This window comes from Oculina patagonica, unplaced genomic scaffold (genome assembly GCF_052425735.1).
Source record: "Oculina patagonica isolate OP01 unplaced genomic scaffold, crgOcupat unplaced307, whole genome shotgun sequence".
Classification (NCBI taxonomy): Eukaryota; Metazoa; Cnidaria; class Anthozoa; order Scleractinia; family Oculinidae; genus Oculina; species Oculina patagonica.
Window position 1 is genome coordinate 1 of NW_027558154.1, and position 12,969 is coordinate 12,969.

The 12,969-nt window shown below is 37.0% G+C and overlaps 2 protein-coding genes across 2 annotated transcripts; one reads left to right on the forward strand and one right to left on the reverse strand.

Annotated features, from left to right (window-relative positions):
- Positions 1-6: 6 nt before the first annotated feature.
- Positions 7-7,615, reverse strand: LOC144640491 (autophagy protein 5-like). Its single transcript, XM_078499605.1, has 8 exons — positions 7,465-7,615; positions 4,273-4,400; positions 3,686-3,764; positions 2,937-3,014; positions 2,269-2,353; positions 1,612-1,706; positions 968-1,016; positions 7-564 (listed from the first exon to the last, which is right to left on the reverse strand). The coding sequence occupies exons 1-8, from the start codon at positions 7,573-7,575 to the stop codon at positions 365-367; spliced, it is 825 nt and encodes a 274-aa protein (XP_078355731.1). The 5' UTR covers positions 7,576-7,615; the 3' UTR covers positions 7-364.
- Positions 7,610-8,734, forward strand: LOC144640490 (dimethyladenosine transferase 1, mitochondrial-like). Its single transcript, XM_078499604.1, has one exon. It carries the CDS (start codon positions 7,636-7,638, stop codon positions 8,722-8,724), a length of 1,089 nt encoding a protein of 362 aa, XP_078355730.1. The 5' UTR covers positions 7,610-7,635; the 3' UTR covers positions 8,725-8,734.
- The last annotated feature ends 4,235 nt before the right edge of the window (positions 8,735-12,969 follow it).

A 12,969-nucleotide genomic window follows, 5' to 3' on the forward strand; every position in this document is an offset into this window, starting at 1 on the left:
AATGACCACCCAGAGATGCGCAATTCCCTTCATGATCCGCTTCTAAATCACAAAAAAAAAGGAAAATGAATTTGTTTCTAATGACCGCGAATTATGGCTTTACTTTTTATTATGGGAACTGCCGGCTCGAATATTATTAGAATGCGCCTTTTGCGTTATCGTTCAACTTCTTTTTTTCAAGATGTTGTTTGATAATTTTTTGGAAGAAATGACCACCCAGAGATGCGCAATTCCCTCCATGATCCGCTTCTAAATCACAAAAAAACAAAGGAAAATGAATTTGTTTCTAATGACCGCGAATTATGGCTTTACTTCGAGCAGGTTCAGTCCCTGTGGACACTTGAAATGGATGCCATCAGTAAAACTACACAACCCGCACGATAACAATGTACAAAAAGTTGTCCGGATGGCTAAAATGTTCACTAATCCAGTGTATAGGAGTCTCTAGAGGGGGTTCAATTCCTTGAATCACAACTCTCCATTCATTATCAATCAATGCACTGCCACTGGCGAACACCTCAGGAACAAATTCATGTAACAAGTCACCAAGTGTGTGATGCTCGCCTAAAAACGAAAAAACATGAAATAAGCGATTATGTTCTGGATAGGTGTGGGAAAATGAGGAATACGGGTATGAATGAGGACCTAGTGAGTTGTTCAGGCGGTTCATGTAGAAGGCAGTCTAAAAGGCACTTTGACATACATGACTTTTAAAGGCCCGACAAAAACCGATAGCTTACTAGTGCTTCCTACCCTACACGTTGACTCATTTGCATAGAATTCTGGAAGCAAATGCTAAAGTTATTATAAAGTAACTTTACCCAAGCACAAGAAAACACATGATAAAAGTGCAGTGTTCACCAACTGAGCAAACCTTATTGCAGTAAGTGTACATTCTGGTAATAAAGATATACATAGGATCCCCTATCATAAACACTGTAAAAAAAATCTTAAAAAAGGCACCCACCATTTTCGTTAACAGGTCTGAACAACTCCTGGACAAACTGTTTATCAGACTGTAAATTTGATTAAAGAAATATAAGTGAAGTTTCCTTCATCAAAATTTTCTTATTACAAATGGATATCCTTTTCAAATTAGGCATCCAGGGCACTTATTTCAAGTTGAAATCTATAGAGTAAACTAAATTAAATTAATTTACAGTTACTATGCTCTTTTTCTCAAAATATTCATTCTCATAACCAATTTTCATACTTTTCTTTTAGTGTTAGCCGGCACTAGGAATTGGGTGTTACAATAACAGGTGGCTTCAAGGGTAGCCGCCACACTTTTACCTTTCAAACACTATGCTTATAAGATACATGAAAGCAGCAAGAATTTTGAGAATGTTCATTAAACCATTAAGCCCCATTACCAGCTGACACAAAATTCTATCCAAATCTATCAACATCATCATCATCATTAAAAAGTATGTACATGTACAACATTATTTCTGCACATGTAGCTAGCAAAGACAGCTTCTCTTTAATAATCATTTCCTTAATTCCTGTAACTTCTATAACTGTTTATGTATTAATTTTTACAGAAGATATTGGAAACCAATAGCTTTTTAAAAATATCGTTTTATGAACAGTAGTAACTAAATACATCACCTGAAATATTCTGAAAGGAATGAACTTGAAGTAAGGGTCATCTCCTGTTCTTTCCATCAGACGACGATTCACAGCCCAAAACTGTTCAAACTTGTCTGTTGGATAAAAAAGAAACATATCTTTCAAACTTACACAACTGTTAAAGCCTTTTATGCTCAACTTGCTCATAGTTCTCAGTGTATAACTCCAGTTCTGTATCATAAAGCAGCAAGGAGTATTGCTCCCCCTCCCCCCTGGATGGGATGCTAGTCCATTGCAGGTTACTCCCAAGCATTCTGTCAAGTTGTCCCAACAATCCACTGGTTCCCCTTTATACACCTGGGCAAAGCAGGTGTATAAAGTTTATTTTTTTTCCTCAAAGTTTTTTTTTTTCTTTAGTGGCCATTTGGCCGGCGACTGTTCCAATTTGGTTGCCAGTAAAACATTTTAAATAGTCGCTAAATTAAGCTCACGCTTTCAATCCTTCTTCTCAATTTTGGTCGCCAGGCTGATGACTTTGGTTTCAATTTAGTTGCCACCTCCAAAATTTTAGTCGCCATGGCTACTAAAATGGCCTTAACTTGGAGGGTTGTAGTGAGAAACACCACATGGATTCCAACATTGTACTCAAGTTCAGCTAACACCTGCACTGTGCGAAACGCTCTGTACAAAACTCACCATTACTTAGGCCAAGCCACAGTTGTTTATGGTCTTTCTTTTGCATTGAATTTATTACTTGGGATCTGTGTTTTAAATTATCAGCCTACAAAATAAAATAAAAAAATAATATGTGTTGTTGTTTAAATTTATCTTTGGTTTAAAATTTTTCAAACCAGTTTGATTTTTTAGGGAGGGCCATATTGTAAACTACTGGGCCACCAGTAAACTATGTTACCCTCATTAAATAAAGTCGTATTATTATTATTATTATTTTATTTCCCCTTGTTTCAGATTATGATTAAGTATGAGACAAACAAAAATAAAAATAAAAACCGCCTTAATGTTAAGCCAAAGATAAATTTAAACCACAACATATACAAAACACAACACTTTATAAACAAACAAACAAACACCTTTGGTAATGACAAGAATTGCAATGCTTATGCATATATGAACGACTCATACATAAATGGAGAACATGTGTGTAACAAGTTGGGCAGCACAAAAAAAACTTTAGTTTTTAGTGCAAGCATGATATTTACAGGTATTTTACTTCAGAACATTAAACTTTGTGATATCCTTTTTGTGTTCACCCATGGTAACACCATAGAGTTTATCAGGTATGTACAGTGTCATTTTTCAAAATAATAAAAATGCCAATGTTACTTTTAATATTCCATATTTACCTCCTTGATGGCAGACATGAAAAGTGCCTCTATAGCTTCTTTTCCAGGGCACCTCATTACTTCACTCTCTGGAAATCTCTACAGTTTGAAACAAAAACTTCTTATTAACTTAGTGGGAGGTCTGTACCACAATTTATCAACTTAGTGTTTTGCTCTGTTAACAAAGAAAACTACAAGAACTGAACTCACGTAATGTGGCGTGCCCCTGTGCAGCCCCAAGGGGCACGCCTCGACATTTATTTATTCATATTTGAAAAGTTGTAGTTTAGTGTTTCGCACAGTCTAGTTTCGCAAAGTTTTGTATAGTTAAACAGACTCTTGTTACATCTGTTGTTGATTTATCCTGAATTAGGGGTAAGTGTCTCAGTTCTGTTTTGTATCGTTTTGCTGTACCTCCAGGAACAATTACTAGAATTATTCATCACTGTTTTGCAGTGATTTGACGAACACTCGAACTGTAAGCCGTCAACTGCTAGACGCAAATCGAACTTGTACAAATCCCTGATAAATAAACAGTCAAAATATGCTCCTTTTTTATGCACCACATTCTTCTGACCTTGTTGATAAAAAGAGAATAAAGGAAGGACTACAGACTGGTAGTCGAAAGCTCGTTTTCATCATATTTTTAACCACAGATCGCTTTTTAATATAATTTTATAATGTACTGAACTGTTCTTCAAATTGGATACATGTAGTATGTGTCAAAGCCAAAGATAATGCTACCTTTAGATTCTTATAAAGATCATTACCTGGAAGTGAACAGTGAGATTCCATGGCAGAGAAGCTGATGAACCATACAAGTCAAACAGTACACCAATAGGGTAATGCCTGCAGTGACGTGTATAAGAACAGTGTAATAAGAGACAAATAACACAACAGTAACTATGTACATGTAAGTGTTACTGATGAAAGATACATTGAAGGGAGACATTTAAGGTATCAAACCAAAACTAAATTTAAATGATGTATAAGAAGAAATTTACCAACTAGATCCTTATGATCAAGTTCTTAATATTTGCACTTAATATGGTGATAGGCATTTTCAGTGGTAGCTCCCTGGGCTTCGAAATACCCCCACCAGGGAACATCAGGCTCTTCACTCCCATCACCTTTAAGTTTTAAAATTGAGTCCAAGACTTCCTGTTTTGCCAAGCTTACAGTTAAGTACATGCTGTCTGTTTAAACTATTTATTTTATTGGTTATTTTTTTTTAATTTTTAATTTTGACTTATTGCAAAGCATTGTTGAGCCAAAAAAAAAGTATGTCCATACAAAGGTACATGTAACCATTCTAACAAGGTCCCACAGAAGTCATTTTATCTCAAAAGGCACTCACCATTTCAATGGCTGTCCATCATATTCAAACCACAATTCATCTACACTTTCATTACTGATCGCCCTTTGGAAATGTCTTTGAACTTTATCTGTGACAAGGGTCAGGTAGCTTAATCTTGGGACTAAAAGCTGAAAAATATGATCATGTATTTTTGTTAAATTTGATATTTAATAATTTAAGAAAAATAGTCATATAGTTATTAGGGATAGAAAGTAGCACTCCCCAACTTTTGGATGAGTGGAAATTGTAGACATTTGGTATAGCTCTGAAAGTAATAAAACAAAAGTACTGTTAACCCTGACTTAAGGAGAAAAATACTGGTACAAATCATGGACAAACTGTAGCAGTGTTGAAACATTAAGTAATCCCACCAAATTTGATATTAGTATATACCACACTAGTAAATAGTGTTTTTCACGTGCACTGATTGGTTAACTTGGAGGTGATTTGCAAAGTACTATTCACCTCTGAGCAGCTAAAGAGAAACAAACTGCCTTTGTGCATAGCTTTGTTTACCGAAAGTGATGTTTTGGTCTAATAGTTATTCAACTAGTACTTGTGTGGTATATACTAAAACAATTATTCACCTCAGTGTTGGTGAATTTGGTGGATATTTACCTCGATCCACCACTATTCACCTCCACTTCGGCGAATAATGGCCAAACTTTTGGCTGATATTAGTCAATTCTCAGTCAATACTCAGTTGGCATACGGGTTGAGAGTTAAGCATATAACATGATGGAGTATCAACCAAGTATCAGTTATGTGTTGATTGATACAGTGGCCAATTTTTGATGAGGTTTTCCCACATTTCTGAATTAGTAGATTCATGGTCATCAATTTATCTACTGATACAGACAATGGCACATTAGTCACCTACATGTATCGGTCAACTGCTGGTGGTATATCAGTACATTTTTAGTGAACCCTAAAAAACTATACCCAATATTTCCGAAAAAGATAAAGACAAGAGTCTCTTAAGCCCACCCCCCCCCCCGACTTCACGTCACCAATCAACCCCCCCCCCCCCAATTGGCAAAAATGTTCTGCCGTCCCTGGATCCTCTTATATTCGGGTCAGGCTAAATGGCGTGGGTGGGTCATGGGTCGTGGGTCGTGGCCAGTTCTCCCACGATGTAAAGGAGCATTCTCACCAATTTGTTATTTTTGATACCGTTTTTTTTTATTAACAAAAAAACATTTTTCCTTCATGTCTGCCAGACAGTTGTACGGAAGTGGCCCGAAAATTGCAAAATATTATATTTCCTTGATCTTGACGTGTATGCTGCTTGCCGGGAATTTTCTGATCGGCAACGTTTTAGTAACAATCAATTTATTGAACAATTCCATGTGCGTAGCTTGGTGGTTCTTCTTTCCGTGTCGAGTAATTATTTATTTGTTTTTCCAATTTTATCAGGGATGTCACGCTAGCCAATATATTCTATAATTTATAAACATTTGTGGATTTGCTTGGTCTTTTCTAGTGAAAAAGTTACAGCTGCTCGCATCTTTTGCTTTTTAACTGTAAATGATTTATACAGAACACATAAGGGAATTTTTGTTTTCCGGTGCATGGCCAAATTTTATTCCTCTAATGAAAAAAAACAAAGAATTGTTTCAGTTGTTCGTTACCTACTAGTGATCCAATTAGTAGTGTGGGAACGCTCAAGTATGATTGGTTAAAAAAAAGGTAAAATGTACATGTTTGCTGAACGCATTTGTAGAAGCATCATCAAAACTTGCACTGTCTAGGACTATAGCGACAGCAACTCTTTATGTTATTGAACTGACTTCAGTTAATGATTGTACACCGGTTTTAACACAAGTGAGTTTTGTTTCACAAGGCTAAATCGATGTTGCTGTTTTAGAATCCGAACTTGTAGGCGCGACATTGACCCGGTCAAACAACAACAATATGCCAAAAACAAGACATTCAAGTATTTCAAAGATAAAGTTGTGATTTTCACAGTTCCAAGTTTGATACATTACCGGCAGGTATCGTGACAATTTACTAAGCTTTTTGGGGTTTATTAGAAACTTCTACGTGTTCTTGACTGACATCATTTTGTCACAGCAATTTGGTTTAGATGCAAAACATTTAAAAAAAACACACACTCTTATACCTGAGAAAACGGGAATATGTTTACACTCAGCAGCTATTTTATTGATCCTTGCTCATGAATACTAACACATCAATATGAAATTCCCCAAAATAGAAAGAAAAGCTGCCAGACATAGGTTTGACTGCGGTGAAGGTGCGTCGAGATTTGACCTTCCATTATCATTTTAAGCTTGAGGCTGCAGATGCACTAACGAAGGTTGCGTTAAATGAAATAAAAGGGACATCCAAGCACTGCAGCGAAATAGACATTCAATTTTGTTAAACTGACTAAAGTTATATCGCAGACCATTATTTTAAAGTAAAAACGTTTACCAGTATATTACTTTTGCATATATCCTGTGAAAAACGTTTTTTGCATAAATATCCCAAGAAACCTAGTGGAAACATTTCGACACTAGTTTCCCACTGATCCACACAGTGGTCCCTGATTAAAATTCCGATTTTACACAGATGAAATGGTAGCATTGGAAGTAACTGATAGGCTTATCAGCCGAACTGAAGAAAGTTGTCCTTGTCGATACAATCGTTGTAAGGGTGTCCTTGTTTGTTTGAGATTTTACAGTTTTGCTGCAAACTAGCGGTAGTCTCATGAAACGTTACACGACCACGACCCACGACAAACAACCCACGCCAATTAGACAATCTCCTTATATTCAGGATAGAAAACTTGATAATAACTGAATAAATATTGTTGTTGTGTGAACTCTGTGACACAAAGCAGTCTAAAGCAAAAATTTTAACGAACGTTTATAGCTTTTAGCCTGTCATACATGTAGTTGAACTATTTTCTCGATTCTAAAACGTACAGGGATCATCTTCGGTGTAAGAACCTGTGAAACTCACTAGTGACGTAAAACAAAGAACGACCAGGACGACAAAGAGCCTCGAAACAACAGATAGCAGGAAAACAATAGCTCCAAAACAACGACAATTTTCACAGGTTCTTACACCAAGGTAAATTCACGTACAGAGCAAAGAGCACTAGTTCCACAAATCTTCCTGCATGTTCAAACATGCACCTCAATCTCGCCAATCTAACAAAAATAAATTTTTTTTAAAGTGCTTACTCACATAGTAAGGATCTGGCTGTTCTACTGTGACCACCTCATCTGAACTTAAATTAAAACAGACCGGTAATCGGCCATCCCAGATATACCGTAACACCTCCCTGTCTTCCGCCATCTTGAAAGTAAGACATTCCCACAAGTCATTTCGCTTTCACGTGTATTACATCACAACAACATGGCGGCTAGCTGGAGGCACGTTGTTGGGAAGTTGAGAGGTTCGTCTCCATTTAATAGAAGCACTGCATTGTTATATTCAACAAGTTCCACCTTGGTAACAAAGTATGACATTTCTCTATTTAGTAAGTTGAAGAGAAACTATAAATACATTCTAGACGAGAACTTGGCCGTGAGAATTGCTCAAAGTCTTGGAAGTTTACAAAGTGGTGTTTTGATTGCAACTAACCCTGGCATTGGGGTATTACCAAGGGCTTTGTTTAAAGCCGGAGCATCTCATGTTATTGGACTTGAACCTGAGAGGAGATTTCATCCTACTCTATGGGAACTTCAACAAGAACTTACAGAGGACAAACGATTTGATGTAATTCATGGTGATTTCAGTAAAATCGACCCTCACATATTGAGAGATGATATTTGTACTCCCCCAGCTATTGCTTCAGAGGATGTTCTACACTTCGTGAAACCGCAGCCATGGGAATCTGACAATTTAGCGGCGAGATTTGTGGGGATTGAAGCTGCCATTAATCCGTCAGTTCTTCACAGAGTTCTAATTAGACACCTGGGTTCAATTGCTGGAAGAAACGGGATCTTCCAAAAGGGTAGATGTGAATTGGCATTTTTCTATGCTGAGGATCGAGCACAAAAAATCACGGCCCAGTATGGGAGTAAACATTTTAACAGACAGTCTGTCATGGTGGACATGTTCTGTGATGTTAATGTGTTACTTAGAGAACCCTGTTCTCTGTTTTATCCTGCACGTGGCAAAGAAAAACACAAATATCTAACTTTAGTCAGTATTGTGCCGAAGAAAGAGCCAGCTGTTAACATTTCAAGTGAAGACTTACATTATTTACACTACTTCATAAGACTTCTGATGGTCAAACCAAAGGGCAAGGTGGTAAACTCCATTGAAAACATCTGTCCTGGTAGTCGTGTGATCTGTGATGAACTCCATTTTCCACGTGATATGAGAGTAGGTGATTTGTGCACTGAAGACATTGGCAAACTGGCAAGTGCTTTCTTCCAATGGGAAGGCAGATCGCTTAATTTTTTCTATGACGTAGGATGCAATGATGTAAGATTGTAATTGATTCAGGGAAGACCAGAGTAATCCTAGTAGAGCAACATGTAATAATGCCGCAAGCAGAGTTTCTGTATCTATACAGGGATCTCAAGAAATACATATTTCACATTAGTATAATTTCCAGAGGTAAATTCAATTCTGATTGGTCGAGAAGCTCGGACTATGTCGCAATATTCACCGCGCTAGGCGGTGAATATTGCATCTGAAGGTTTGGCTACTAAGCCATGCCACGTTTGCCATCCAAGCCAGTGAACATGGCGGCATTTGCTGAATGAAAATTTCTCTCATTTAAAAGAAATCCCTCCAAGTCCTGGATATTTGAAACATTGGGAATTTTTCAAAGTAACTACCAAGCCTTTTGGACCGAAAATACTTTCAAGAGATGGTTTTCAAGGCATTAGAATTGATCGTAAAGTGTAAACATGATGGTTTTGGAGATTGCACGGCGGCCATGTACTCAGTCAGATCAACTGTCAAAACATTATTTAGTTCTCTTCTCACCGGAGCTAGTAATTCCGAGAGGATTCACACAATTGCTCAGAAGTCACAACGATTAAACAAAGGTACCAGATATCTATCTTTTTCGTAGTGTTCGTTTTGTTCCGTTTTATTGCTAAAACTTTAGTGTAAATAACGGTTTCAATCGATGAATTAAACTGGTTTACACGTATGCAAGCGAGCACTTGTGTTTGTTGTTTTCATGTTTTCTATTGTTATTTTGCAGTTGTTGATATTCACCTCTGAAAATTATACTAAAACAATTATTCACCTCAGGCTCAGTGATTATTGTTGAATAATCCCCTCGACTTCGTCTCGGGGATTATTCAAGCAATAATCACTTCGCCTTCGGCGAATAATTGTTAAATAAAAATTGTGAGCAAAGAGAATTTACATTTTGATAATCATTATTGGTGATTTCCTTTCTTTGTTTTCCTTGCAAAAATCCCACAGAAAAAAAGTGTTCTGTGTTTCTATCATTTTTTTGTAAAACTCAAATAATTGCTGAAACACAATAAGTCTGGCTCTCAGCATTTCTCATTCTGCCAATCATTTCCCTTAGTAGAAAGAGGCAAATTTTTCTATTTCATAAATAAGCTGAGCTGAGGCATTCTACCATTTATTTGTAGACACTCATTGTATAGATCATGCAAGTATTTGCAATAATAATACAAAAATATAAAGAGGATGTTCAGAATACGTCAACACATGTAAGCATTGCCTACCAGCAAATAGTCAGTAATGGTGTAAATGTTTTTTTCCAGAAAATATCCATTCCCACCACAAGGAAAAAGCTCCCGCTAATTTCACTGGCTCAAAGAAAGCTTATCACAGGCTGAAATTTCACTAGAAAACATAGACAGGATAGTTTAGAAATGCACAGAGCCGAAAAGCTGGCTATGCCTTTTATTGAGCTGGCTTAGTCTTTTCCCAGCTACATTTTTGGATTTCATAGGCCAAAGTTTTAATGAAAGTTTAAGGGGGCGTTCAAACCAGAAAAACCTTCAGTGGGAGGGTTAAGTCTAAATTTTGCTTGCTCGGGGCAGTTTCCTGCTTGCTTTTTTTGTTTTAAAATCATAATTATGAAACACTGTAGGTTGGTGGATGGTTTGCCCGAGCAGTTTCCCGTTGGGCAAGTGAGTATGAAAAGTTGCTTGCCCGACAGCAAGAAGTACTTGTCCACGACAACCAGTCAAGACTTGGACAATGTGTAGTTTCCAAATAAGTCAATTTTGGTTGTCAATATTTTTTGAAGACAGCTCTGAAACTGGTATCTGATTTTGTGTCACTGAGGTCTCAGTATTAGGGACGGACCATTATTCTTCTGGGGTGGGGGGGGGGGTCAAATCTCTTTTAAAACAAACAATTTTTTTTGTGTCGTTGTCTGTGGAAACAAATTGTATTCGGGCCGCATCTTCCTGCAGACAACTTTTTTTGGTGTCCAGCAAGTGGCCTTGGTTGGTTGTTAAAACAAAACTGAGTTTACATTTTGTAAAAAGTATACAAGCCATGTAGTTATGCGTCTAGGAAACCTCAGGGTTTTTTTAAACCTTTATTAAAAGTAGCTGGGGGTTTCTAAAAAGTAGACGGTTTTGAGTCCACAGAACCCATTTGACAGGCTTTAACCCGTCGCTTTCAGGGGGTCTGGGGACATGCTTCCTCGGGAAATTTCTGAAAAATGAACACCCGAAAACTAATTTCCTGGCATAAATTCTGATATTAGTGCCCAGGGGGGGTACTTGCAGTATTCATGACGGGGGGTCCGACGGAGCTTCATATTGCGAACCCAAAAAAATACACGAGCCTGAAATTTTACACCCAAAAAAATACCTGGCAACAAACTTTTCTACCCCAAAAAGTAAAAGACCTAGCACCTCGATACTGATTTATTCAATCAAACAGACTTCAAGACCTAAAAAAATACATGACAGATCTCTTGACCCAAAAAAATACCGAGGGTGTAAATTTTCAACCCAAAAAATACGTCGGACCTCCCCGTCATGTATACTGCAAGTACCCCCCCTGGGTATTAGTGATGTATAAATAGCGGACTATCTGCGGTCTGCAAACATTTTCCCTTTCATTTCCCTTTTCCCGTGCAGGTAAACTATTGCTTGTTTGCTCTTTCAAACAATTTTTATCAGGATTCCCCCCCGCACCTCCAAAAATGGTCTAACCATTACAATCATGCAACATTTTGTACTTAGCTATATATAATATAGTGCAAACAAATTGAGAGCTGTACTAAGGGGTTGGATTGGATTGGATTGGATTGGAGTAGAGTGAAGTGGATAGGTTTGAAGGCCCTTCCAAAAATCGTTGGCATGATGAACAAAACATACATTTGAAAGAGAATCTCTATCATCCTGACAAATTTTATTTTTATGTGATAAACATTAGAATTAAAACTGGCTTCAGATGATCCGTTTATGAAGAAGACTGTCAAACAACGATAAGACACTTTCACTATTAAATTTTTTGTTTATTAACAGTTTGTTGAATTTTAACATTATTTTACAGTTATTTTACATTAATCATTCAACATTGGATACGATGAGGACAAACGTTTGCTCAGACTTATTTTGCTATCTAATCGAGGAGGATTAAACAAAAGCCCTGACTGTACAGTCTAGTAAACCCAAGTCGCTATAGGGACTACATGCAGTATAAGACGTATAAGGCTGCAAAAGCTGCGAATGAATTTGCGATTTAGATCGCCGTAACTATTTATATGAGCAACACTGTTGCGTCTTTATCAAGAATGTTATCTAAAACGGATTTCTTGAAATATGTATTATATATAATATTTATTTTTACTGTAGTAAAGTCTTGCAAAATGCTCTGTTAACAGTTATTTAAGGGAACAGCCCAAATTAATATTTGTGTCATAGGAAACCTAAAACTAGTGGTCTATTTTAGAGCACTAGCTAAAACTGTTTAAAAGCGCGTTCGCCTGCGGTTGGCGCGGATGGAAATGGATTGCGATATTAAAACGTTAGCCAACGTTTTCAAGTTGTTTCCGCGCGCCTTTAAAAAAAGTCGATATTTATAGCCGAAGTTTGATTGCTATCCGCAAGTTAAAGTTACATCTTGTTTTAGATGTACAAAGATAATATTTTTTATGGGTTTAGTTGCCTACCACTTATTTCAGAACAGTTTAGACCAAAAATCTGCGAAATCCCCATGACATAGTCCCTTTAAATGTCCCCGATCGGCAGAAGCGTTGGTATATAGAGATGTTATACTATATAGAGATGTTATCAAGAGGCTAAAAGCGTTCTCGGTAACATGCAGAGCATCACCAGAATCACAAAACCCACAACAAAACCAGCTAACATGTTATCTTGAAGTTTCTGCTGTATTTGAAGCTGTTCCTCCACTTCTTTCTTCAGTTTTTCGTAACTTTCACTCCTTTTCTTCAGCTGTTCTTCGTATACAATGAGTTTCCGCTTCAACGCTTTTTCTTGTTCACCTTTAATTTGGAAAAAAATGAATTTCTTTAACAGAAACTAAGAGTTATTCAGTTATGGATTGTTTGGTTAAAGAGCTAGAGGTTTGTAGTTTAAAATGACGACTTTCACGATTTCGAGATTTCATTGAGTTTTATAGTAGAAAGACTGAAATTTCACTCAAGCTTTCTAACGCATTTTCATTAAAATAATACGTACAAGTAAGTCAGGTTTGCTTTTCCGTTTTTCTTTTATTTCAACGGAAGTAGTTTCCTATGACAGCGAATTAAACGGCTAGAGG